This window comes from Hemicordylus capensis, chromosome 1, assembly GCF_027244095.1.
Source record: "Hemicordylus capensis ecotype Gifberg chromosome 1, rHemCap1.1.pri, whole genome shotgun sequence".
Classification (NCBI taxonomy): domain Eukaryota; kingdom Metazoa; phylum Chordata; class Lepidosauria; order Squamata; family Cordylidae; genus Hemicordylus; species Hemicordylus capensis.
The window spans coordinates 29,638,582-29,661,904 of record NC_069657.1 but is presented as its reverse complement, the minus strand read 5'-3'; the positions used below and the strand labels follow the sequence as shown (position 1 = coordinate 29,661,904).

At 46.4% G+C, this 23,323-nt stretch overlaps 1 protein-coding gene across 2 annotated transcripts in view; it reads left to right on the top strand.

The window, feature by feature from the left end:
- The window catches only part of AK7 (adenylate kinase 7), a 62,377-nt gene that overhangs the window by 33,263 nt on the left and 5,791 nt on the right, over positions 1–23,323 (top strand). The window contains exons 11-15 of one of the 2 annotated variants that reach the window (XM_053284569.1): positions 154–282; positions 7,245–7,398; positions 9,046–9,174; positions 19,044–19,112; positions 22,858–23,055. In XM_053284569.1, the coding sequence (XP_053140544.1) occupies positions 154–282; positions 7,245–7,398; positions 9,046–9,174; positions 19,044–19,112; positions 22,858–23,055 (679 nt within the window). The remainder of the gene's footprint in view (positions 1–153; positions 283–7,244; positions 7,399–9,045; positions 9,175–19,043; positions 19,113–22,857; positions 23,056–23,323) is intronic. The other variant, XM_053284570.1, reaches the window with a different exon arrangement.

Genomic DNA, 23,323 nt, shown 5'->3' with positions numbered 1-23,323 from the left:
GAAATACACAAATTGGTCTTCTTTTTTTAAAAAAAATCTAAATATTCTATAATAGGAATTGTACAAAATTGATTAAGCCATATGTTTTACTTCTGGTCATGGGATACAAGACCAGCCATTTAAATAAGTACTTGTTTATTCTTTGTCTTTCAGCCAGTCAAAATTTGTGTACTTGGTCCTCCTGGAGTAGGAAAAACATCAGTTTCAGAAAAACTGTGCAAACATTACAAGGTGCACCACATTAAAATAAAGGATGTGATCACTAAAGCGATAGAAAATCTGGTAAGCTGGTCACAGGCGTTGTGGGCTGCTTTTCTGCTTTGGAAGTAATTTGAACAGTTGTTGGCTGGGGGAGGGAAGTGAGCAAAAGACATAATTAGCATTGCATGCAATTAAAAATAAAGAGCTTTATATTGCATTACTTATCTCCAGACTATGCATTTTATCTGTCCAATTCTGATGTTTTGAAGTAATCCCTTATTTTAGCAAAATTTTTACAAGATTCTGCTGAGCTGTTTCAGTAGACTATTTCAGAACTATTAACAAATACTGTATTTCACTGTAAGGTAAAGTAAAGTGTGCCATCAAGTCAATTTCGACTCCTGACGTCCACAGAGCCCTGTGGTTTTCCTAGGTAGAATACAGGAGGGGTTTACTATTGCCTCCACAGTAGGCATGGTTTTTAGTTCTTGGCTCATTCTGTGCACAGATCTAGATGTAAGATAATATGATAATCCAAGTTTCCAATCACTCTAAGTAAGTGTATAGGTATGTTCCAGCTGAAGTTAACTTACCCATCAAAATCAGTTGAGCTTATTTTAACATGATGCGTTTAATGTTGACTGGATTGTGCCCTAAATTTTTAATGGAAAACTGTTGGGAATTGACCTTACAAAACTCTCAAATATATAGGAAGGAAGGAAATAAATGGAAGTTAAAGCAAAACAAACCACCCCCATACTTAAAATACAGAGCGGGGGGAAATGCACAGCAAAAGATGGCAATACTGTCACAACTAAAGATCAATCAACATGAACACCAAAATTAAAGTTGTTCTTTGGGCAGAAGAGTAGTCTTCTGATAGAAGGGACTGCTTTGGGGACTTGGTTAGCAGGAAGATGCTAAATGTGTTCCTGCCTATAGGAGAAATGCACTAGGAAAAATTGGTTTTAGGTCAAGAATCTATCCCCGACACTTCCAGGTAGGGCTGGGCAAGACTCCTGTCTGAAACCCTGGAGAGCCACTGCTAATATACAATGCTGGCCAAGATGCACCAGTGGTCTGGCTCAGCATATCGCAGTTTATGTGTTCACTTTTTGATGCTTTTGAGAAGTCACTGTGTTTTGCTGTAGCTCAGGGGTAGAGCATCTGATTTGCATGCAGAGAGTCCCAAGTTCCCTCCCTGGCATCTCCAGCTAGGGCTGAGAGAGACTCCTACCTGAAACCTTGGAGAGCTGCTGCCAGTCAGTGTAGAAAATAGTGAGCTAGATGGAATAGAACAAAACTGTGGTTGGTGAACAGAGCTGTGGTTGATCAGGCTGGGGGGATGTGTCTGGGAGAGCAGAAGAGTGGGGGTGGTGTGGGGGCAGCAATATCACAGGTAGTGGGCAGAGGGAGGTACGGCGGTGGGAGTTGGGTAGGCTGTTACAGGGGGAAACAGTCTAGGCAATTGAGGCCTGCTCCTTTTTCCAGCCCTTCTCCCAACCCTGTGTCCCCAGGGAGCTCTGAGAACACTCCCTCGAGGATTAGGGTGCTGCTGTTGAATGCCAGCTCAGTCAACACTAAAACATCTCTCATCCACAGTTTGATTGTGGATGAGCATACTGACCTGGTATGTGTGACAGAGACCTGGTTGGATGAGCTGGGTGGGGTTGGTCTCTCAGCTCTGTTCTCCAGGTTTTCTGATCATGCAGCAGCCCCGCCTGGAGGGTCGGGGAGGGGGTGTTGCAGTCATCTATTGAGAGGTCTTTCCTATTTCTAGGTGCCCAGTCAGGCAATCGCAGAATTTCAAGTGTTTGTCCTTGAGGGTGGGCCTCCGAGATAGGCTGGGGATTCTGTTGGTGTACCAACCATCCCACTGCACTTCACTCTCCCTACCTGAGCTGGCGGGGGTGGTCTCGGAGGTGGCCTTGGGTTCCGCCAAGCTTATTGTTTGGGGGAATTTCAGTGTCCATGCTGAGGCCCCCCTAGTATGTGCAGCTCAGGATTTCATGGCCTCACTGGCAACCATGGGCATGTCTCAGTCGGTATCGGGCCCTACCCACATGGCAGGACATACTCTAGATCTGGTTTTTGCCGACTGGGGAATAAATGATCTGGAGGTGGGGGAGTTTGAGATAACTCCCTTGTCATGGACAGATCGTCATCTGGTGCGGTTTAGTTTGACTGCTCTGTCTGCCCACTGCAGGGGTGGTGGATCGATTAGAATGGTCTGTACCCGGAGGCTTATGGATCTGCTTGGTTTCCAGTCGGCCCTCAGGGAGTTTCCGGTGTCCAGAGCTGGTGACCCTGTTGAGGCCCTGGTGAATATCTGGAATGGAGAGACAGCCCAGGCTGTTGACACAGTGGCTCCTAAACGCCCTCTCTGGCTTGGTGGAGCCTGTTCAGCTCCTTGGTTTTCCTCTGAGCTTAGGGCAATGAAACAACTCAGGCGACAGCCGGAACGATGCTGGAGGAAGAGTCATGACGAATCCGACCGAACACAGACTAGAGCCCATTTTAGGGACTACTCCGTGGCGGTGGAGGCGGCGAAGAAATGCTTTTTCTTTGCCTCCATTGCATCTGCTCAGTGCAGACCAGTGGAGCTGTTTCATGTACCAAAGACATTGCTGCACACATCCCCCAGGTAATGGGGGAGGAATCATTTACAGCCCGCTCTGATCAGTTTGTGTGTCACTTTGCTGATTTGGACTCCAGAGTTTTGGCAGTTCTGGCAGATGTGCCTTTGGTACCATCTGGTCTTATTGTGTTAGATTCCTTTCAATTGGTGCAGCCTGAGGATGTGGACAAGATCCTGGGCATTGTGCAAGTGACATCGTGTGCTCTTGACCCTTGCCCTTCATGGCTAATAAAAGCTGCCAGTGAGGGAACAGGTAGATGGTTGGAGGTGATTATTAATGCTTCATTAAGGGAGGGCAGGATGCCATTGTGCCTCAAGGAGGCGATGGTAAGAACATTATTTAAAAAGTCCTCCCTTGATCCCTCCAACCCAGACAACTATGGACCGGTCTTGAACCTGCCCTTCATGGGCAAGGTGATAGAGCGTGTGGTGGTGTCCCAGCTGCAGAGGGTCTTGGATGATACGGATTATCTGAACCCTTTTCAGTCTGGCTTCCACCCCGGATATGGGACTGAGACTGCCTTGGTCGCTCTAATGGATGACCCACACCGGAACTAGACAGGGGGAACTAGACAGGGGGAGTGCGTCCCTGTTGGTTCTGCTGGACCTCTCAGTGGCATTCAATACCATCGACCATGGTATCCTTCTGGACCGCCTCTTGAGTACGGGAATCGGAAGTACGGTGTTGGAGTGGTTCCAGTCGTTTCTTGTGGGGAGGGTCCAGAAGGTGGTGCCAGGGGACTATTGCTCGGCTCCGTGGCCATTGGCCTGTGAGGTCCCGCAGGGTTCAGTCTTGTCCCCCATGCTGTTTAACATCTACATGAAACCGCTGGGAGAGGTCATCCGGGGACTTGGACTGAGTTGTCAGAAGTATGCGGATGACACTCAGCTCTATCTCTCCATGTCACCTAATCCTAGGGAGGCAGTGGATGTCCTGAATCGGGGGCTGGAGGCCGTGATGGGTTGAATGTGGGCTAATAAACTGAAATTGAATCTGGACAAGACGGAGGTAATGTTGGTCAGTTGGAGAGCCAATCGGGATGAGATTTTACCAGTTGTGGATGGAGTTGCACTCCCCTTGAAGGAGCAAGTACGCAGCTTGGGGTTACTACTGGACCCAGCTCTGCTTTAGGAAGCTCAGGTGGAGGCGGTGGCCAGGGGTGCCTTTGCATGGCTTCGGCTAGTGCGCCAGCTGCGTCCCTTTCTCGAGAAGGCAGATCTGACCACGGTTACCCATGCCATAGTCACGTCATGGCTGGATTATTGTAATATGCTCTACGTGGGGCTGCCCTTGAAGAATATCCGGAAACTGCAGCTAGTGCAAAATGTGGCACCTAGGGTTTTATTTGGAGCTGCCCGGTGGGAGCACATCACCCCCATTTTGAAAGAGCTGCACTGACTACCTGTTTCCCCCCGGGTCCAATTCAAGGTGCTGGTTTTGACCTTTAAAGCCCTTAACAGTTTGGGCCCGGGATAGCTGAGGGACCGCCTGCTCCCAAGGGCTGCTGCCCGCTTGACGAGGTCATCTGAGGGGGCTCTTCTCCAGGTGCCAACAATGAGGGAGGCTTGGTTGTCATGCACGCGGAACAGGGCCTTCTCTGTTGCTGCCTCTGGACTCTGGAATGCTCTCCTGGTGGCTATCCACTCCTCGGTCTCCATCACAGCTTTTCGAAAGCATGTTAAATCTCGGCTTTTTACCCAGGCTTTTATATTATTGTCTCTGCTGCTGCTTTTTCAATATTTTTGTGCTGTTTTTATGCTTGTGTGTTAAATTTTTAATCAGATTTGTTTTATATTTTTAGCTTAATATTTTAATTATGTCATTTTTATAATTTTGTTTTTAATTCTGTGTAAACTGCCTTGGGATTGTTTTAATGAAAGGCGGCATATACATTTTTTTAAAAAAATAAAAAATAAGAAGAAGAACAGAACAAATATTTATATACCATTTTCCGACAAAAGATGTACCAATGGCATGACTCTATATAAGGCTTTATATAAACCTGCTTCCTAAGTATGTATCTATGCTTGGACATCATCCAGATTAAGTTAGTCAGGACTAAGTCCCATTGAAATTAATAGGACTTAAGTTAGTTATGACTAATTTGTCTCATTGATTTCAATAATGATAGTTAACTAGTCTGCATGCTGCCTCTTGACTAGAGGTAGCTTGGAAACATTTTACCTTCAATACGTCACACTGACCAATCTTTTATCTAAACAAGATGAAATTTATCATGTTTAGATTTTTTTCCACCTAAAAATGACTTTTACATTTATTCAGAGGCAAAAAGAGAAATCTGTAATGATCTAAGGCTGCATCCTGTAACTTCCATTGAACACAGTGGGTCTTACTTGTGAGTGAACCTACTTAGCATTGGCTGCATATTAATAGGAAAAGCAAAGCAAGATCTGATATAAGGAGGAAATGAAGATTTGAGGAGGCACAAAGGAAAAAAGTTTTTCTCATGCCAAGGACAACCAGGATGTCTGCTCTCCTCTATAGAAAAGGGCATGACATGTCAAATAAAATAAATTATTGACCTGCTGTGCTAGTATGTTGTTCTGGTATGTGCCAAGTGTCAGAACAAAGAACTGTGCAAACTGCAAGCCCAGTTAAATAACAATTTATTACAACTATTAAATATGTATGGGTATAACACTCAGCGGTCTTTGACTGGAAAACTGATGCTCTCCTGAAGATATATAAAAAGGTCATATGTGGCAACTCTTAAAGGAGAATGTCTGGAATGTTCTTAGGCAATTATTCCACGGTTAAAATTTAAGCATTTGAATATTTATCCTCCTCCTCCTGCTCCTCCTCATCATCATCAGGAAATGGCATTTACTCCCTAAATGCCTGCCTACAGGCAGTAATGGGCTGGATGAGGGATAACAAATTGAAGCTGAATCCAAGCAAGACAGAGGTGCTCATTGTGGGAGATTGGCATTTAAGGGATGAGTTAGATCTTCCTGTGCTGGATGGGGTTACACTCCCCAAGAAGGAACAAGTACGCAGCTTAGGAGTGCTCTTGGATCCAGGCCTCACCATGGTATCTCAGGTGGAGGCTATGGCCAGGAGCGCTTTCTATCAGCTTCAGCTGATTCGACAGCTGCGTCCATTCCTTGAAGGGAATGATCTCAAAACAGTGGTGCATCAGCTGGTAACCTCCAGGCTCGAATATGCAATGCACTCTACATGGGGTTGCTTCTGTACATAGTTCAGAACCTTCAGTTAGTTCAAAATGCGGCAGCCAGATTGGTCTCTGGGATAACCCGGAGAGATCATACTATACCTGTCTTAAAACAGCTGCACTGGCTGCCGATATGTTTCTGGGTGAAATACGAAGTGCTGGTTATTACCTTTAAAGCTCTGAACGGCTTGGGTCCGGGTTACCTTAGAGAGCGCCTTCTTCGGTATGATCCCCATCGCTCGTTGAGGTCATCTGGAGAGGTCTGTCTCCGGTTACCACCGGTACGTCTATTGGCGACTCAGAACTGGGCCTTTTCGGTAGCTGCTCCTGGTCTATGGAATGCACTCCCGGCAGATATCCGCAGTTTAGGCTTGCTGTCTGCCTTTAAGAGAGCCCTAAAAACCTATTTGTTTGGCCTGGCCTTCCAAGGCTTGTAAAGTGTTGTTGTTTTTAAAAAGTATTTTAATTGGTTTTAAATGGTTTAATCATTTTTGAATTGTTTTTATATTGTTTTTAGCATTGTGTTTGAATTCTGGGTGTTATGTCTTTTTAAAAAGTTGTACACCACCCAGAGCCTCTGGATGGGGTGGTTTATAAATGTAATAAATAAATAAATAGTAAATAAATAAATAAACAATATGATACTTCTGTTTACAAAAATGCCTATCCTGAGTCCTTCATTCAGATATAAAGTATAGCAGAGGTAGGCAACCTTGGCTCTCCAGTTCCATGTGGCTGGGGATGATGGGAGCTATAGTTCAATAACAGCTGGAGAGCCAAGGCTGCCTGTCTCTGCAATATAGGCTAGGGCGTTGTGCAGGAGGAATCCAAGATGGAGTTACTTTGGAATTGCTTTGACTGGTTTAAATTTCCATTCACCATTCACTGCCTTATCCAGAATAAGAGTTGCACACAGGGAGTGCTTCTGCTTGCATGTGCGGGGTGGGTGAGTGTTCAATTATTTCTGAAGCCCTGAGTGTTGCAGGACCTAATTTTTTAGAGACAAAGGCAGTTGCAGAGGGAGCACGTGGGCAGGGGGTGTTCCAGCAAAAATCTTCCTCTCCATGTGCAAGCAGAAGCACTCACTGTGCACAATTCTTAGTCTGGATGTTGGCCAAAGTTGTTCATTTTAGGATTCCCTTCATTTTTGTGTAACTGAAGCAAAATTTGGCCAGTTTTTTCTAGCACTTAATTTTATTTTTCATCCATAGGAGAAAATTATCGCTCCTAAAGATGTAATAGAGACTGAGGTGAATCAGGAAGAGGAGGAGGAAGAGGAAGAAGAGACAGAAGAAGAAATAGATAATGTAGAAGAAGCACAGGAATTATTAGATGCAATTAAAGAAAACATGGAGCAAAATTCAGGTAAATCACGTCAGCGATAGAGAGGTAGCCAAGTTGTATATATGTAACTTATATTTTTGTGTTGAATATTGTACATCTTCCTTCTGAATTTGTTTGAACCTAGAACATGAAATTTGCACTGCAATTCTGAGCAAGTGTCAACAGTATCACACTTGGGCTAGGAAACTTTGTGAAGAATTGGTGAGAGATGGGGCAAGGTTTGGTGTCCTTTGGCTCAGCCAGAGGGAAGAGAATTATTCCCAACCTGTTCTCTTTCCTCTAAGACTCCTGGCATTCTCTCTTTTACTCATGAGCAGGCTATTACATTTGTGGAGACCTCTCTCGGGGTCAAGGGAACCAGCTTTCAGAAGGAGCAGATGGTAGGGATGTGCACAGTTCAAATGACTGGCGATTCCGCCGGTTCAAAGGCAGGAGTGTTGACTTTAAGGGTGGGGGAGGGTACACACCCCTCCCTCCACTTCCCTGCCACCGGCACTCAGTTTGGAAAGGACTTACGGGACAGCAGCGTACCTCCCCGCTGCCTCTGTCCTGCCATCACTGGAAGTACCCAGCGTGCCTGTATTCTAATTAACCTACAAAAATACTCTTTGGTACTGCTAGACCAACCAAGCACAATCACGGTGATCCTGGTTGAATAGTTAACTAGAATTGCAGTGATTGTGAGTCTTGTTGAAGTAATATTACAAAGATATCCATGCAGTTGTTGAGTTTTCCAGCTATTTCCTCCACTGGCCAGGAGAATTGTGTCTTTAAAGGATACTGTGAATACAGAGTTTCACTGGCCTTGATACCCTATGCTTATGCCCTTTTCATGGGGAAGGAACACAACTCGCTTGAGCCATTTCTCCTTCCCCAGCAACTGCAGTCGTGTTCCTGGAGACAAATTGAACTAGCTTCCTCTTGTCATCATAACCTTGGTAAATTAGTGCCATTCTCCTGTAGTTACTCTTCCTAGGCAGCCATTTATTTCAGGAAAATAGTTGCAACATTTACAACTAACTAAAGGCTATCTCATCTTTGAGGGGAAAATAGTTTCTTTTGTGAAAGATGGACCCTGTGCTCCAGGGGCAGTCCAAGACATTTTGCTGCCTGAGGCAAATGATGCCCAGCCCATCTGCAGAAGGTACGCCCATGGTGTCAGGAGGCACAATGCTAGTCGCCCCCTGTACTCCTCCTTGCACCCACTCCTGAGACGGCCACCTCACTCTGCCTCATGGAAGGGCCGCCCCTGATGCCCTTGGTAACTCTAGTATATACCCTTCTCAGTTGTGCCCCAGATCAGGATTCTTAGTCATGTTCCAATGTAATACAAGATGTGCATAGATGCTGGTACATTTGAAATATTTGTATGTTCTAGATGTCTCCCCTCTCCAGCCATGACAAGAAAGATTATGTGTGTTTTATAATGATTGAGAGCCAGTAGTGTAGTGGTTAGTATTGGTCTAGGACTAGAGAGACCCAAGTTTGAATCCCCATTCAGCCATGAAACTAACTGGGTGACGCTCAGCCAGTCATTTAGCTTTCAACCTAACCTAGCTCATAGGGATGTTGTGAGGATAAACATAACCAAGTATACCACTCTGGGCTCCTTGGAGGAAGAATGGGATATAATTGTAAAAATAAATAAATGTTTCTCTTTAAAACTAGGTCGCCTAGATGATAACTTTGTGATTAGGTTTATGAAGGAAATGCTAATGTCTATGCCTTGTAAGAATCAAGGGTATGTTTTGGACGGATTTCCAAAAACTTATGACCTGGCAAAAGATCTTTTTAACCGTAAGTATTTTTGCTCTGCTGTGGTAATTATTAATGTGTAGCAGATAAAAACATATGTGACACATGCGCACTTACACTAGAGTAGTTGTTAAAGAGCTACTGTTGAATGAGCATTTTCTGGATTATAGCTTAAGGTAACTCTGTTCTGTTGATGTCTAATACCAAGGATCTGGTCCACAATTCTTGGCTGCTGCTTCTGCTAGCCAATCCAGCATCTGTGGTCAAGCCTCTGCCCAGAATGTGGGGTCTTAAATTGATGTCATATTGAGTTCTGTCAATGATGATCCCTATCTCCAGTTCCAAGATCAGAGGGGCTCTCCAGAGGGCCTACGAGCCTGAGCTGCCTCCTCTTCAACCCCCATTCCCAACACCTCTTAGCTCTATGCTAAATGCATCTGCCCTCTGCCAGTGCATCCTCCTCCTTCTAGCCCAAGTAAATTGGAGCAGGGAAGTGTGTGTGTGCGCACGCGCATCGGCTGTATAATGGACAACAGGAGCATCTCATTGCAGGCTGAACACTTCCTAGATCTGAGAAGTGGTGGAGTGGGAGGAGAAGTGGAATTGCTTCCATGCAATTTTGTACTGGCCATGCTTGTGTGGATAATCCCCTGCTCTCCTCCTGAGCTTGGAAGTGGGGAGGGAGGGACTCCTGCTACTATTTCTTCTTCTTCCTCCCCCATTATTCCTCCCATCTGCCTTTTCCTTTTCCTTCTCACTCATCAGAGTGAGAAGCAAGCCTCCTTCTCCAACACTTCTCAACTCCAGGAAGTACTCCATGCACAAGACACTGCTGCCTATCCTACAGTGTGCATAAACAAACACAGTCCCTCCAGTCAATCATGCTGAAAATATGAATGCTCAGGTTGAGGGCAATGGCTGTTCTTGCACCAAACATCCCTAGGTGCAGAGACATGCTGGGAAAGGAAGAGCAGCTTATTTCAAAGCAGCAGGATCCTCGAAAGGCCTGCTTCAAACTCAAGGATCTAAATACTATAGCTGAGGCAAGCAGAGACTCCTCTGGGGATCTTAATAAGCCTGTGGGTTCATATGGCAAAAGGTGTTCCCTGAGATTCAAAGTCTCCCTATGCAGTTGCAGGGCAACAGTTTCTAAGTGATGCATAAGAGGGTTTTGAAGTCACAAGCCTATCTTAATTGCTGATCTATTTGTACATGCAAACCATAGCAGCATAAAAAAGCACAGTTTGCTGTAGTAATTAGGCAGATCAGGTATGGCCAACAGACAACCCATGGGGTGGATTGTTTATTTTATTGTGGGATTCCTATACTGCCTTTCATAAAAAGTTTATCTCAAGGTGGTTTACAGCATATCCATTGAAAATGACCATAAAATCCTTTTTTTTTAAAGCCAACTTTCCTTAAGAAAAGTAAGCTTATGAGATCACCCAGCTTTCTGTCTGGTGTGTGTCCATATAAACCAAATTTGGAGCAGTTGTAGGGACACATTGGAGCATCTCAACAGTGTAGTTGGTGATGATGTCATCCACTTCAATTCAAGATGGCAGACACATGAACATTTGTGGCACAAGTGGGCTAACTTATAAACTGCCTAAGTGATTTGAACCAAATTTGGAACAGCTGTAAGGACACATAGGGACACCTCAACAGTGTCATTTGTGATGGTGTCATCTACCCCAGTTAAAGATGGCGGATGCATGAACATTTGAGACACAATTGGGTTAACTTGTGAATCGCCTAATCAATCTGAACCAAATTTGGAGCAGTTGTAGTGACACGTAGGGACCACTCCAATTTAATATGGCAGACATGTGAACATTTGAGGTGCAAGTAAGCTAACCACCTAACCAATTTGTGAACCACCTAAGCAATCTGGACCGTTTGGTACAGTTGTAATGACACATAGGGACAACTCAACAGCATTGTTTGTGATGATGTCAAGATAGTGAATGCATGAACATTTGAGGAGGAAATGGGCTAACTTGTGAAGATGGTAATTATCAATTAAGAAGATTATAATGAAAGACAAATAGGCAGATTAGTTCTTACCAGAACTTCTTGTTTTAGCATACAACCAATAAAACCACAGAATGAGCATCACCAGAGGCAAAAAGCAGCCCTTAAAGTTCAGCAGCCAAAGTGAACAGCCAGGTCTTTATTGGCCTCTTAAAGGAAGCAAGGGGAGCCACAGAGCAGATGTCTCTCAGGGAAGTGTTCCAAAGCCTTGGGGGCAATAACTGAGAAGACCTGGGGAGAAGAGCGGGTCTTGTGGTAGCAAGCATGATTTGTCCCCTTAGCTAAACACCCTGGTTGTATTTGTATGGGAGACTAGAAGTGTTAGCACTGTAAGATATTCCCCTCAGGTGATGGAGCTGCTCTGGGAAGAGCAGAAAGTTCCAAATTCCCTCCTTGGCAACTCCAAGATAGGACTGAGAGAGACTCCTGCCTGTGACCTTGGAGAAGCTGCTGTCAGTCTGTGAAGACAATACTGAGCTAGATAGACATATGATCTGACTCAGTATATGGCAGCTTCCTATGTTCCTATGACCCTGTCCACCACACAGGATGGTCAAGCCTCTCTCAATGTCAGCACTTGCAGAATGGCCCTCTGATGTTCTTGTCAGGTGGGCAAGAACATTCAGGGGCAGGATATGCCCCCACCCACCCCCACCCCAGCAGCTTTATGCAGTTCTGGATGGTCTTACTGGGGATCGAATTAGAGAGTTCTCATGTTTCTTTAAAATTATTTTAAAAGCAGCTGTGGGAGATCTGTGATTAATTGCATCAAGATTTGCTGGGGGAGCAAAACATTAATTCCTTCCAGTGTTGTGATCATTTAATCCTACTCCTTCCTCTGCTGTTAAAATAAATGTAAAGAGCTGAGAGATACAACAGTAGATCTCCAGTGACTTGGATAGTTTGGCTCTGAATGTCAGCCAAAGGGTGGTGGTTGTTTTTTTAATGGCTCAAAATGTTTCGTGTGAGTGTTGTGTTGCTGTCATATTCTGGAAAGACACACTGCCATTCTGCCTCTTGAAGGGATCTTTCAAGAGGGACATTCCTTCTTGGTTCTTGCTGCCAGGGACATCTCATGGGTTATCCCTTTCCACCAGCTCCGAGACAGGACAGATAATCTGATTGGAAAAAACAGATAATGACACGCCCACTCGGGGCTGTTGGGGATAACCCCGCCCCAGTTCTTTCTGTCCTCACCTTAGCTCCGGCAGCCGATTTTTTCCTCTCCGTTGTATTTCTGGCGTATTTTGTCAGTCTTCGTCTTCTCTATCGTGTCCTACTTCGTATTTTTCTCTCAACTTTATTCTCTGTGTAAAAAAACACAGCTTTATCTGTATCTTTCTTCCCCCACTGTTCCCCCCCCCTTTCGCCCTCGTTGCATGGAGAGGCCGATTAGAGGGAAAATAGTATTAGTCCCCAGGGGACCAAGACAAAGCCGCTTTGGTCCGGCGCATTCCAAGCCGTTTGGAACTGCGGCTCCACCGCACGTTGTGCCTCCTCCTTTTCAGTCGCCTGCCAGTGTCCCGGGCATCCTGGCATCACCTCAAGCGGCCCCCGTACAGCCGCCTGACCTGCCGTTCCCTGCCGCGTCGGGGGTGAGTGGGCCTGAACTGCTAACGGCCGTAGTGGTCTCTGAGAAGCCGCCCACTGCCGCAACGGTGACAGCTGCCTTAGAGCCGCCTGCACCGCTTGCTCCCGGGTCCGCGGCGAGTCTCCTGCCTTCGGGCCATGAGACTCGTGCTTCAGCAGCCCGGCGTTCAGCCGACAGGAGTGAGGGCCTTCCCTCACAGGGCATTGTTTTTTCGAGGCGGCCTTTAGCGAATCCACCTCCTTGCTCGGCTGAAATAAGGGCCATAGCAGAGGCCCACAATCGTAGAAGAAATAAAATGGTGGTGGAGGCAGGAAAACAGGCGCGAAAGGAGACAGAAGCGGCCATTTTAAGTGAAAAAGACCAACTCCCAGCGGGGTCAACAACCGAGATAACTTCTTCCAGGGAGGTAACGGGTGAATTCTTAGATGTTTGGGGAGACCGGGGTTCCTCTGTTCCTGGGGTTTCAGTGACTATTCTGAAAACAGTGCCACCTGACTGGCAGGCGTGGTTTAAAAACACCATCATAGATACCATCTATCAAGTCAGGCCAGTTTAAAAAGACAAAAAATCCCATAAGAGGAGAAAGCGGGACCCATCGCCTTCAGATAGTGTCTCCTCTAGTGACTCCTCCCCTCCCCCCCCCCAAAAGCCAAGGCCAAAACAAAGCATATTAAGGTTAAAAGGCTACCCTGCATAGGAGTGTTCCCCACTCCTCCGATATATCTGACCAAGAATCTGGTGATCCTAGGCCCCTTAATCCTAGGCCTATAGGAAAACCTGGCAGAAATCCCCCGCAAAACCCGATATCAGGCAGGGAGGATCCCGAGACTGGAACGGGTTCTCTACCACGGGACCATGAGTTTCCAGACAGAGAGGATGGAGACTGGTCGGGGGGAGGACAATGACACTGCATCTGTGTCCCAAAGGCTCTTCATGGTGGAGGATTTCAATCCTCTCATGTCCAGGATTATAAAAACTATAGGGCTGCAACAAACCACTAACCCTGAGCCCACAAATGAAAAAGGGGACTGGGTTTTTCCTAGGGCAACGCTGAAGGACATTCTCTTGCCCTTGCCAGAATTATTTGCAGACATGGTGAAACAGGAGTGGCAGCTTCCCGCAGCAAATAGGAAGCCTCTAGCTATTTCTAACCACTTTTATTTGTTTCAGAAAGAGGTCACAGAGTTATTTAAAATGCCCTGTATGGCGCAGCTATCTGCGCACCTATCACCTATCGCGCAGCTGGTATCAAATTCCTTGGTGCCAAGGGATGGCGAGGTAACTCCCAAAGACCCGGCGGACAAGAAAGCCGAATCAGTGTTTAAACGCACTCATGATAACTCGACTTAGGCGACTAGAGTGGCGGCGGCAGCCTCCATGGTGGCTAGGGCCTCCTTACTTTGGTTAAACGGTCTACTAAATGATCCACCATCTAACAGCATTAGGCTAAGGCAACAGCTGATCAAGATACAAAAGGCACAGGCTTTTATAGCCGATGCCACCCTTGATTCCATCAGGTACTCTTCACGAGTGGACGCAGCGTCAGTCTTAGGGAGGTGCCATTTATGGTTAAAAAATTGGGCGGTGGATAGCACCTCATAGAGCAACCTCACAGCTGTTCCTTATGACGCCACTAAGCTTTTCGGTGAAGAAGCACTAAAGGACGTACTAGTTGAGTCAAGTGATAAGCGTAAGACCATGCCCATAGCTGTATGCAAATCAGAAAGGGCCCCCTTTAAGAAAAATTTTCAGCAGTTCCAGCCCTTTCGGGGGTTCTGGCCTTTTCGGGGCCGGTACAGGGATGCTAGACAGCAGAGGGGATCTTGGGGTCGCCAGCGCTTCCCTTATAGAGGGGCAAGTAATTTCAGACAACAACCCAATCAAGCAAAACAAAAGCCCCTGCCAGACAGTGCAATGGGGGGGGGGGGCGGCGCCTAGCTCAATTTATTTCCGCCTGGGAATCTTCAGTAACAGATTCCTGGGTTCTAACAGTGATAAAGGCAGGTTACAGAATAGAGTTGGACGCCCCTTCTCCCCACAGGTTCGTCCCCACTCCCCGATCTCGATCTCACCAAAAACATGCAGAGATGTTACAAACCATCAGGCATCTCATAGAGATCAGAGCGGTGGAACCAGTACCAACCACCCAGGAGGGAGGGGGTGTCTATTCTATTCTATTCACCGTCCCCAAAAAAGACGGTTCAAAAAGGGCGGTCTTAGACCTAAATTTTTTGAACAAGTCAGTCAAGAGGCAGCGTTTCTTCATGGAGACCTTAAGGTTGATTTTGGAAGCCCTTCTCCACCTGGACTTTCTATCATCCACCGACCTAAAGGAGGCATATTTACATGTGCCCATTCATCCCGAAAGCAGGAAGCTACTATGATTCAAGTATGCGGGGCTCCACTATCAGTATGCAGCACTGCCTTTTGGCCTGTCCACCGCGCCCAGGGTCTTCACCAAGGTCCTGGCTCCTTTGGTGGCGCACCTCTGTTTGCGGGGAGTCCACTTTTCGCATACTTAGACGATTTGCTCGTGAAATCAAACAATCTACAGGAAGCTCAGCAAGACCTAGTGTTAACAATAGCAGAGCTAGAACATCACGGCTTCCCCATAAATCATCAAAAAAGTCAGCTGCGGCCAAGCCATCATCTTCGTCACTTGGGCCTGGTGATAAATACAGTAGAAGATCGTCTCTTCCTCCCATGGGACAGGTTCACCACCATCACAAAGGAAATAAAGACCATCTTGTCGTCTCCATCAACCCTCCTTACTTCCCTGTCCAGGCTGTTGGGCCTGATGGTAGCAACGATAGAAGTGGTCCCGTGGGCAAGATTTCACCTGCGCCTCCTGCAGTGGTTCCTGCTTCCACATCAGCAGGCCATAGCGAGAAAGAAAAGGTTATGGCTGTACCTTCCACTTCGAATCCGAAAGTCACAGCGTTGGTGGTTAAACCCACTCAACCTGTTCCAGGGGAGGGAGTTCTTGGACCCTCCAATGGTGGTGGTGACCTCGGATGCGAGTGACAGGGGCTGGGGGGCACACTGCCTCCATCTCTCTGCCCAAGGTCGCTGGGACAAAGACGAAAGTCAGCACAGCATAAATTGGAGAGAACTCAGAGCCATCCGCTTAGCTCTGGAAGCTTTCCAGCCCACAATTCGGGGTCATCATGTTCTCATAAGAACAGACAACACCACAGCAAAGGCCCACGTGAACCTACAAGGGGGCACACGTTCCGGCTCCTTACATCAGGAGGCGATGCTACTCCTCTCCTGGTCAGAGGCCAATATCAAGTCTCTCTCAGTGCATCATCTCAAGGGTGAGCTGAACCAAGTACTGGCTGAACCAAGGACTGAACCAAGGACTGGCTGAGCAGAGAAGACCTCCACTCGGGGGAATGGGGCCTCAACCCAAAGATATTCCAGCTGATCACGAGGCGAATGGGCTTTCCGGTAATGGACTTATTTGCATCTCCAAAAAAAACCCACAACTGAAGCTGTTCATGTCCAGATTTCCCTCCAAGGGAGCGACAGCGGTAGACGCTTTCAAGTCCATGGCCAAGAGGCCTCCTGTTTGCGTACCCGCCAACACCCCTGCTGGCCAGGGTACTCAGGAAGATCCGCCTCTTGCGGGCCCGAGTGTTCCTCATCGCACCGTTCTGGCCCAGGCGGCCGTGGTTTCCGGAACTGGTCCACCTGTCCACAGAACCCCCTTGGGAGCTTCCCGTCAGCAGCGATCTCCTGTTTCAAGGACCGGTCTATTATCCAGATCCAGCTTGGTTAAGGCTAACCGCCTGAACGGGGATTGCTGGGTTGATTCGGTTACTCACCAGAAGTGCTACGGACGATGTTGGCGTTGCATAGACTGTCGACCAATCGTATTTACCAGAGTACCTGGCGAGCGTTCCTGCGATGGTCCTCCCGTCACTCCATTCCTAGAAGGACTGCCACTTTGAAACACTTATTACAGTTTTTGCAGGAGGGTCTGGAGAAGGGCCTCAAGCCGAACACCTTGAAGCGCCAGGCGACATCTTTGATAGGACTCATTTCCAGTCGCCCCCTTTCCTCCTCCCAGTCCGATCCTCATCTGAAAAGATTTCTCAGGGGGGCTACCTTGATGTCCCCCCCGGTCGTCCATAGGTTTCCATCATGGAAACTACACGTAGTCCTTACAGCTCTCCAGCATCCTCCTTTCGAACCAATTTCAACCATTCCACTAAAAAACCTATCCTATAAATTGGCTTTCCTAGTGGCGATAACCTCGGCCAGACGAGTCTCAGAAATAAGGGCCTTATTAATTGGAAAATCCTTCTGCATCTTTCAGAAAGAGGCTGTGCGGCTGATCCCTGACCCCTTTGTTCATCCAAAGGTTTTGTCTGTTTTCCATCAATCCCAGGATGTTTACCTTCCTTCCTTTTGTCCTCACCCAGCACATGAGAGGGAGAGGCTCTGGCACAAGGTGGACATGCGTAGGTGTTTGAAAATGTACATTAAAAGGACTGCCTCTATGCGCAGAACAGACGCTATGTTTGTATCACGTAATTCATGTTCTATGGGATCCGCCGCAACTTCAGCTACGGTTGCCTGTTGGATAAGAGAATGCATTATGATGGCTTACAATGCACAACACATGACGCCTCCTTCTCAAGTCATAGCACATTCCACTAGGGCAGCAGCAACCACGGCGGCCTTTTCATCTGACGCACCAGTGCAGGATATTTGCAGGGCTGCCACCAGGTCGGCTCCATCGACGTTTACCAGGCACTATAAGATGGATACTCACGCCACCATTCAGGCGGCTTTTGGCAGGAGGGTCCTTCAACGGGTCCTTCCACAGGAATAGGCAGGAGTGTTCCCGCCCAGGTTGGCCAAAGCTGTGGTATGTCCCATGAGATGTCCCTGGCAGCAAGAACCGAGAAAGGAGCGTTGGTTTCACTTACCGTGAAGGCTTCTTCTGGTTCTTGTTGCCAGGGACATCTCGACCCACCCAGTAGGCGCTTCCTGCCTGTTCCTGTTGACTATGGAGGTATTGCGAAGGGATACCTTATACTTCTGTTTAGATATGCTTAAACCTTTGTTGGGTTCCTTCTTTTTGTCAATACTTCTGTTTGTCAGATATGAGTTCGTACAGCTGTTCCTGTTATCTGTAGTTTTGATGTTACATGGCTGTTTTTCATGTATGCATGACTATATCGCTCACGGCTCAGTTCGACCGAAAGAACTGGGGCGGGGTTATCCCCAACAGCCCCGAGTGGGCATGTCGTTATCTGTTTTTTCCAATCAGATTATCTGTCCTGTCTCGGAACTGGTGGAAAGGGATAACCCATGAGATGACCCTGGCAACAAGAACCAGAAGAAGCCTTCACGGTAAGTGAAACCAACGCTCCTTTCCAGAAACCCAACCCCATCAGTGACCTCAGACCATTCATACACATATGCGTCATACCTTGGAGATGGTATGCAAGATGATGGCAGTTCTTATTGTAAAACCTGACTATCCATGTATGGTGTGGGTTGCATGTCAGAATTGTCTTCCAGCCCCTGGATAGCAGCCACCAAGAATACAGAAGTTGATCATTTCTGATTTAGGTAACAGTGGATTTCAATTTCACATTTCTGCTTATCACATCTTAAGAACATAAGAAAAAACCCAGCTGGATCAGGCCCAAGGCCCATCTAGTTCAGCATCTCATCTCACGCAGTGGCCAACCAGGTGCATCGGGGAATCCAGCAAGTGGGGAAAAGAGGGCAATTACTCTTCCCCACTGGTGTTCCCTAGCAGCTGGAGTTCAGGGGCATGCTACCTCTGATCTTGATGGTATATAGCTACCAAGGCTAGTAGCCATTGACAGCCCCATCTTCTATGAATATATCTGGTCCCTTTTTAAAGAGATCAGATTGGTGGTCATCACCACATCTGGTGGCAGTGAATCCCATAGTTTAACTATGTGTTGTGTAAAGAAGTACATCTTTTTGTCTGTCCTGAATCTCTCAGCATTTTCTTTCAAAAGATAACCCTGGATCCTAATATTATGAGAGAGGGAGAAAAGCCTTTTTTCTTTCCAGGTGATCTTCAAGTGGAGATAGTTCATGAACAAGAGATGAGAAAAGCAAAGGGAAGGGAAGGAGCGTGGGTCACTCTTAATACCCTAACTGTGGCTGGGAGGAAGGGCCACTGTTATGTCCACACAGGCTAAAATATGTTGGCTGATGTGAACATCTTTTGCAATCTATAGTACTCTAATTGTTTGTAGGGGGGTATGTTAATTGCACTTTTTAAAAATTTTAGTTGAAGAGGAGGAAGAAGAGGAAGACATGAGAGGCAAAATGCATCACTATGACAAAGTAATAACTCCTGGTAAGTTTGCTGTCGTTAAGTTTGCTGTCACTAGATGTGATAGTGGTAGTTGCGCCTTGGGCAAACTGGGCCCCCCGCTACCTGAGTGGGCCTGGAGAAACTTGCTCCAGCACCAGTGCATGAAAACTACGGGCACAGAGGTTTTCTCAGAAATCAGCAGTGGGCCCTTCTGAAGGCTCTGGGGTCTTGACAACTGCCCAGTGATGCTGGTCCTGGTGGCTGTTCTATGTATTTAAACTTAGATATGCCCCAGTCATATAGAGAGGTGTGTGTGAGAGAGAGGGAGAGAGAGGCTGCAAACCTTAGCTCCTTAAAAGCCACCACACCTTCTTTTCCTGTTTAGTCATTCCAACCAGATATGCTTCCACCACCTCCTTGAAACTTCCCCTTTTCCAGGACACAATTAGGAGGATTTGTGTCGCCTTAGGCTCCTTCAGACATTAATCTGAAGGCTTGCCGTACCCGTGAGCAGTGGGGCAAAGGGGAAGGGAGTCCTGTCCCCTTGTGTCACTCATCCTTGTGCCCTGTCGCTCACTGGTCCAGTGGGACTTGTCTGAAGAGGAAAAAGCCCTCTGTGTGATGGTGTGATCGATCCACCCTCATAATCACGGGTCCGGAAGCAATCACAGAGGTGTTTTCTCTCTTCATGCAAGCCCTGTCGGACCTGTGAGCGGGGATGAGTGATGGGGCGGGACTTGCTACCCATTCACCCCACAGCTCACAGTAACGGCAAGCCTTCAGACTAATGTCTGAAGGAGCCTCGTGGGAATCAAACCTTTTTAGTCTTGCCCCTACTCGGGTGCCCAGAAAGTAACATGCCTGAGTGGCAGGCCTATAGGAGTGTTAACACCTCAGAGTGCTTAGTCACCAACAGCTCCTTGCAACTTAACAACTGGAACATTTTTACTGGAACGGGAAATAGTTGAGAGGAAAAGTACAAGCATGAAAAATAAAATAAAGCTGTTACAGCTAACTCCAAGTTCTGTATTTTTAGACTAGAGGCTTATTCACATACCTTTCCTTCATAATGATAGCTCCTAAATGTCCTCTCTGGCCTGTTTCAAAACTGGCCTCTTGGTATACGGAAGAACTATGGGGGCTGAAGCGGCAAGGTAGACGACTGGAGTGCAAATGGAGAAAGACTCTACTTGAATCGGACAGATTACAACATAGAGCACATTTAAAAACCTATGCTCAGGCAATACGTGCGGCAAAGAAGCAATTCTTTTCTGACCGTATTGCATCCGCAAATTCACATCCAACTGAGTTGTTCAGAGTTGTGAAAGGGCCTCCTCCCTTGAATTGGAATTCGGAACTATCAGTTACCTGCTGTGACATTTTTAATGTGTTCTTTGTGGATAAAATCTCTTGTATCCGGGCCAACTTAGATTCACGCCCCACAATTACTGCAGTGTCTGATGCGGAGGTGTCCAGCAACTCCCCTTAGGTGGTTAGGCTGGATCAGTTTGAGTTTGTGACTCCTGAGGATATGGATAAGCTGCTTGGAACAGTGTGGCCTACCACCTGTTCTCTTGACCATTGGCTTATACTATCTGGCCAGGAGGCTGTTGTAGAGGGCCTGGTAGATATTTTAAAAGCTTCTCTGAGGGAGGGCAGAATGCTTTCCCTGTCTTAAGGAGGCAATCATCAGACCTTTTCTGAAGAAGCCTGCAGTGGATCCCTCAGAATTAAGCAACTACAGGCCTGTCCCCATGTCTTCTGTGGTTGGGCAAGGTAATTGAGAGGGTGGTGGCCTCCCAGCTCCAGACAGTCTTGAAGGAAACTGATTGTCTAGATTCATTTCAAACTGGCTTTCAGGCAGGCTATGGGGTGGAGACTGCCTGATGGATGATCTCCAATTAGGAATTGACAGAGGGAGTGTGACTCTGTTGGTCGTTTTGGATCTCTCAGTGAATTTCGATACTATCGACCATAGTATCCTTCTGGAGCGTCTGAGGGGTTGCAGGTGGGAGGCACTGCTTTGTAGTGGTTCCGCTCCTACCTCTTGGGCAGATTCCAGAATGTGTTCCTTGGAAACTGCTGAACTTTTCTATGGTGTCATATTGTCTGCAATGCTTTTTAACATGTACATGAAACCACTGGGAGAGATCATCAGGAGATTTGGTGCATGATGCTAGCAGTATGCTGATGATACCCACATCTGTTTCTCCATGTCAACATAATCAGAAGGCATAACCTCCCTAAATGCTTGCTTGGAGGCAGTGATGGGCTAGATGAGAGATAACAATCTGAGACCAAATCCAGACAAGATTTTTTGTGTGGGGTCAGAACTCAGGAGAATATTTTGATCTGCCAGTTCTAGATGGGGTCACACTTTCCCAGAAGGAACAGGTACACAGTCTGGGGGTGCTTCTCGATCCTAACCACTCCCTGCTGTCCCAGGTTGAGGTGGTGGCCAGAATGCGTTCTATCAGCTTCAGCTGATATGCCAACTGTGTTCGTTTCATGAGATAAGTGACTTCAGAACAGTGATACATATGTTGATAATCTCCAGACTTTACTTCAATGCACTCTATGTGGGGCTGCCTTTGTACATAGTCTGGAAACTGCAGTTGGTACAGAATGTGGCTGTCAGGTTGGCCTCTGAGTCATCTCGCAAGACCATATTACTCCTATACTTAAAGAGCTATACTGGCTGCCAATAAGTTTCTGGGCAAAAATACAAGGTACTGTTTATAACCTATAAAGCACTAAACAGCTTAGGCCCTGGGTATTTAAGAGAACGTCTTTTTCGTCATGAACCCCACCGCCCATTGAGATTATCTGGAGAGGTCCATCTGCAGTTGCCACCAGCAAATCTGGTGGCTACGCAGGGACAGGCTTTCTTTAATGCTACCCCGAGACACTGGAATATGCTTCCTGCTGAAATGAGAGCCTTCCCATTGTTGACAACTTCTTAAAATTCCCTAAAGACTCATTTTTTTTCACCCAAACCTTTTAATTTGACTGTGGTTTTAAATTGTTTTAAGGTTTTCATTTTAATTTGTTTTATGTTGTAAACCACCCAAAGACAGAAGTTTGGGGCAGTTCACAAATTTGAGAAATAAATAAATAAATTTAATCATCAGGAACAGGCCCAGAAGAGACTGTTTTCTTTCTCCAGAGTCAAGACTCTAAAATTAACCAATAGAGAGGGACGGTTTCTTAATAGACCAGCCCCCTGGGTGCTTCTCACAGTCATAAATGTAACCATTTTACCCAGACAGAGGGGCTTTGCACCCCATTGTGCAACAGAAGGTTTTGGAGGGAAACATAAATTAACTCTTTAATGTCTTAACTAGAAGCCTCTTTTTCACAGTGTGGGCAGGTGAGGTGTCTGGTTTTAAAAGCAAAAGACGCATTCTGAGTCACTTCCTAGAGTCTCTGCAAGGGCCACTTTGGATTTTTAAGGTTTAGCTGAGGAGAAGAGTGATCAGGAGAAGGGCCATTCACATAAGAACATAAGAAGAATCATGCTAGGTCAGGCTCAAGGCCTATCGATCCAGCATCCTGTTTCCCATTGTGGCCCACTAGATGCCTTTGGGAAGCCCACAAACAGGAGATGAAGGCATGCCTCCTCTCTAAGAGGGGGGAATAAGTTGTAGCCGGGAGCAGGGGTTTTGGGACTTTTCAGTCATGCTGTACTTTTACTTCTAAATGTAGGTGCCCTTACACTGCCCTTTCAGTTTACTGAGGCAGATTACTGTGATCCACCACTACTTCTCAAATTTGTTTTTCCCTACAGACCATATTATTTCCTTGAATGCCTCCGATGATTTCCTGAAAAACCGAATCATGAATCTCCCTGAATCTGTTGTTGCTGGAACTCATTATGCTCAGGACCGGTATTTGAGAGCACTGAGTCTTTTCAGGGACTTAAACACTGAAGATGAAACAGTTCTCAACTATTTTGATGAACTAGAAATACATCCACAGTTTATTGGTATAGTAGAAAGTGCATTTAATTTCTCAGTTTCCCCCTTTTACATAGCTAATACAATGGACTGTGTCAGCTTAGTATCATTTAGCTATTTTAGCTGCTGAAGCTAGACTGAGTATTTGTGATGATTTCTTGATTACTGTATTCCTCATGATTGCCATACCAACCTGCAACACAGATGCAGAACCAAATACTAGACAGGTAATGATCAGCTTTATTGGACTTTTATGTTATACCAAATTACGCATCAAAAATTGTTATTTCACCATAA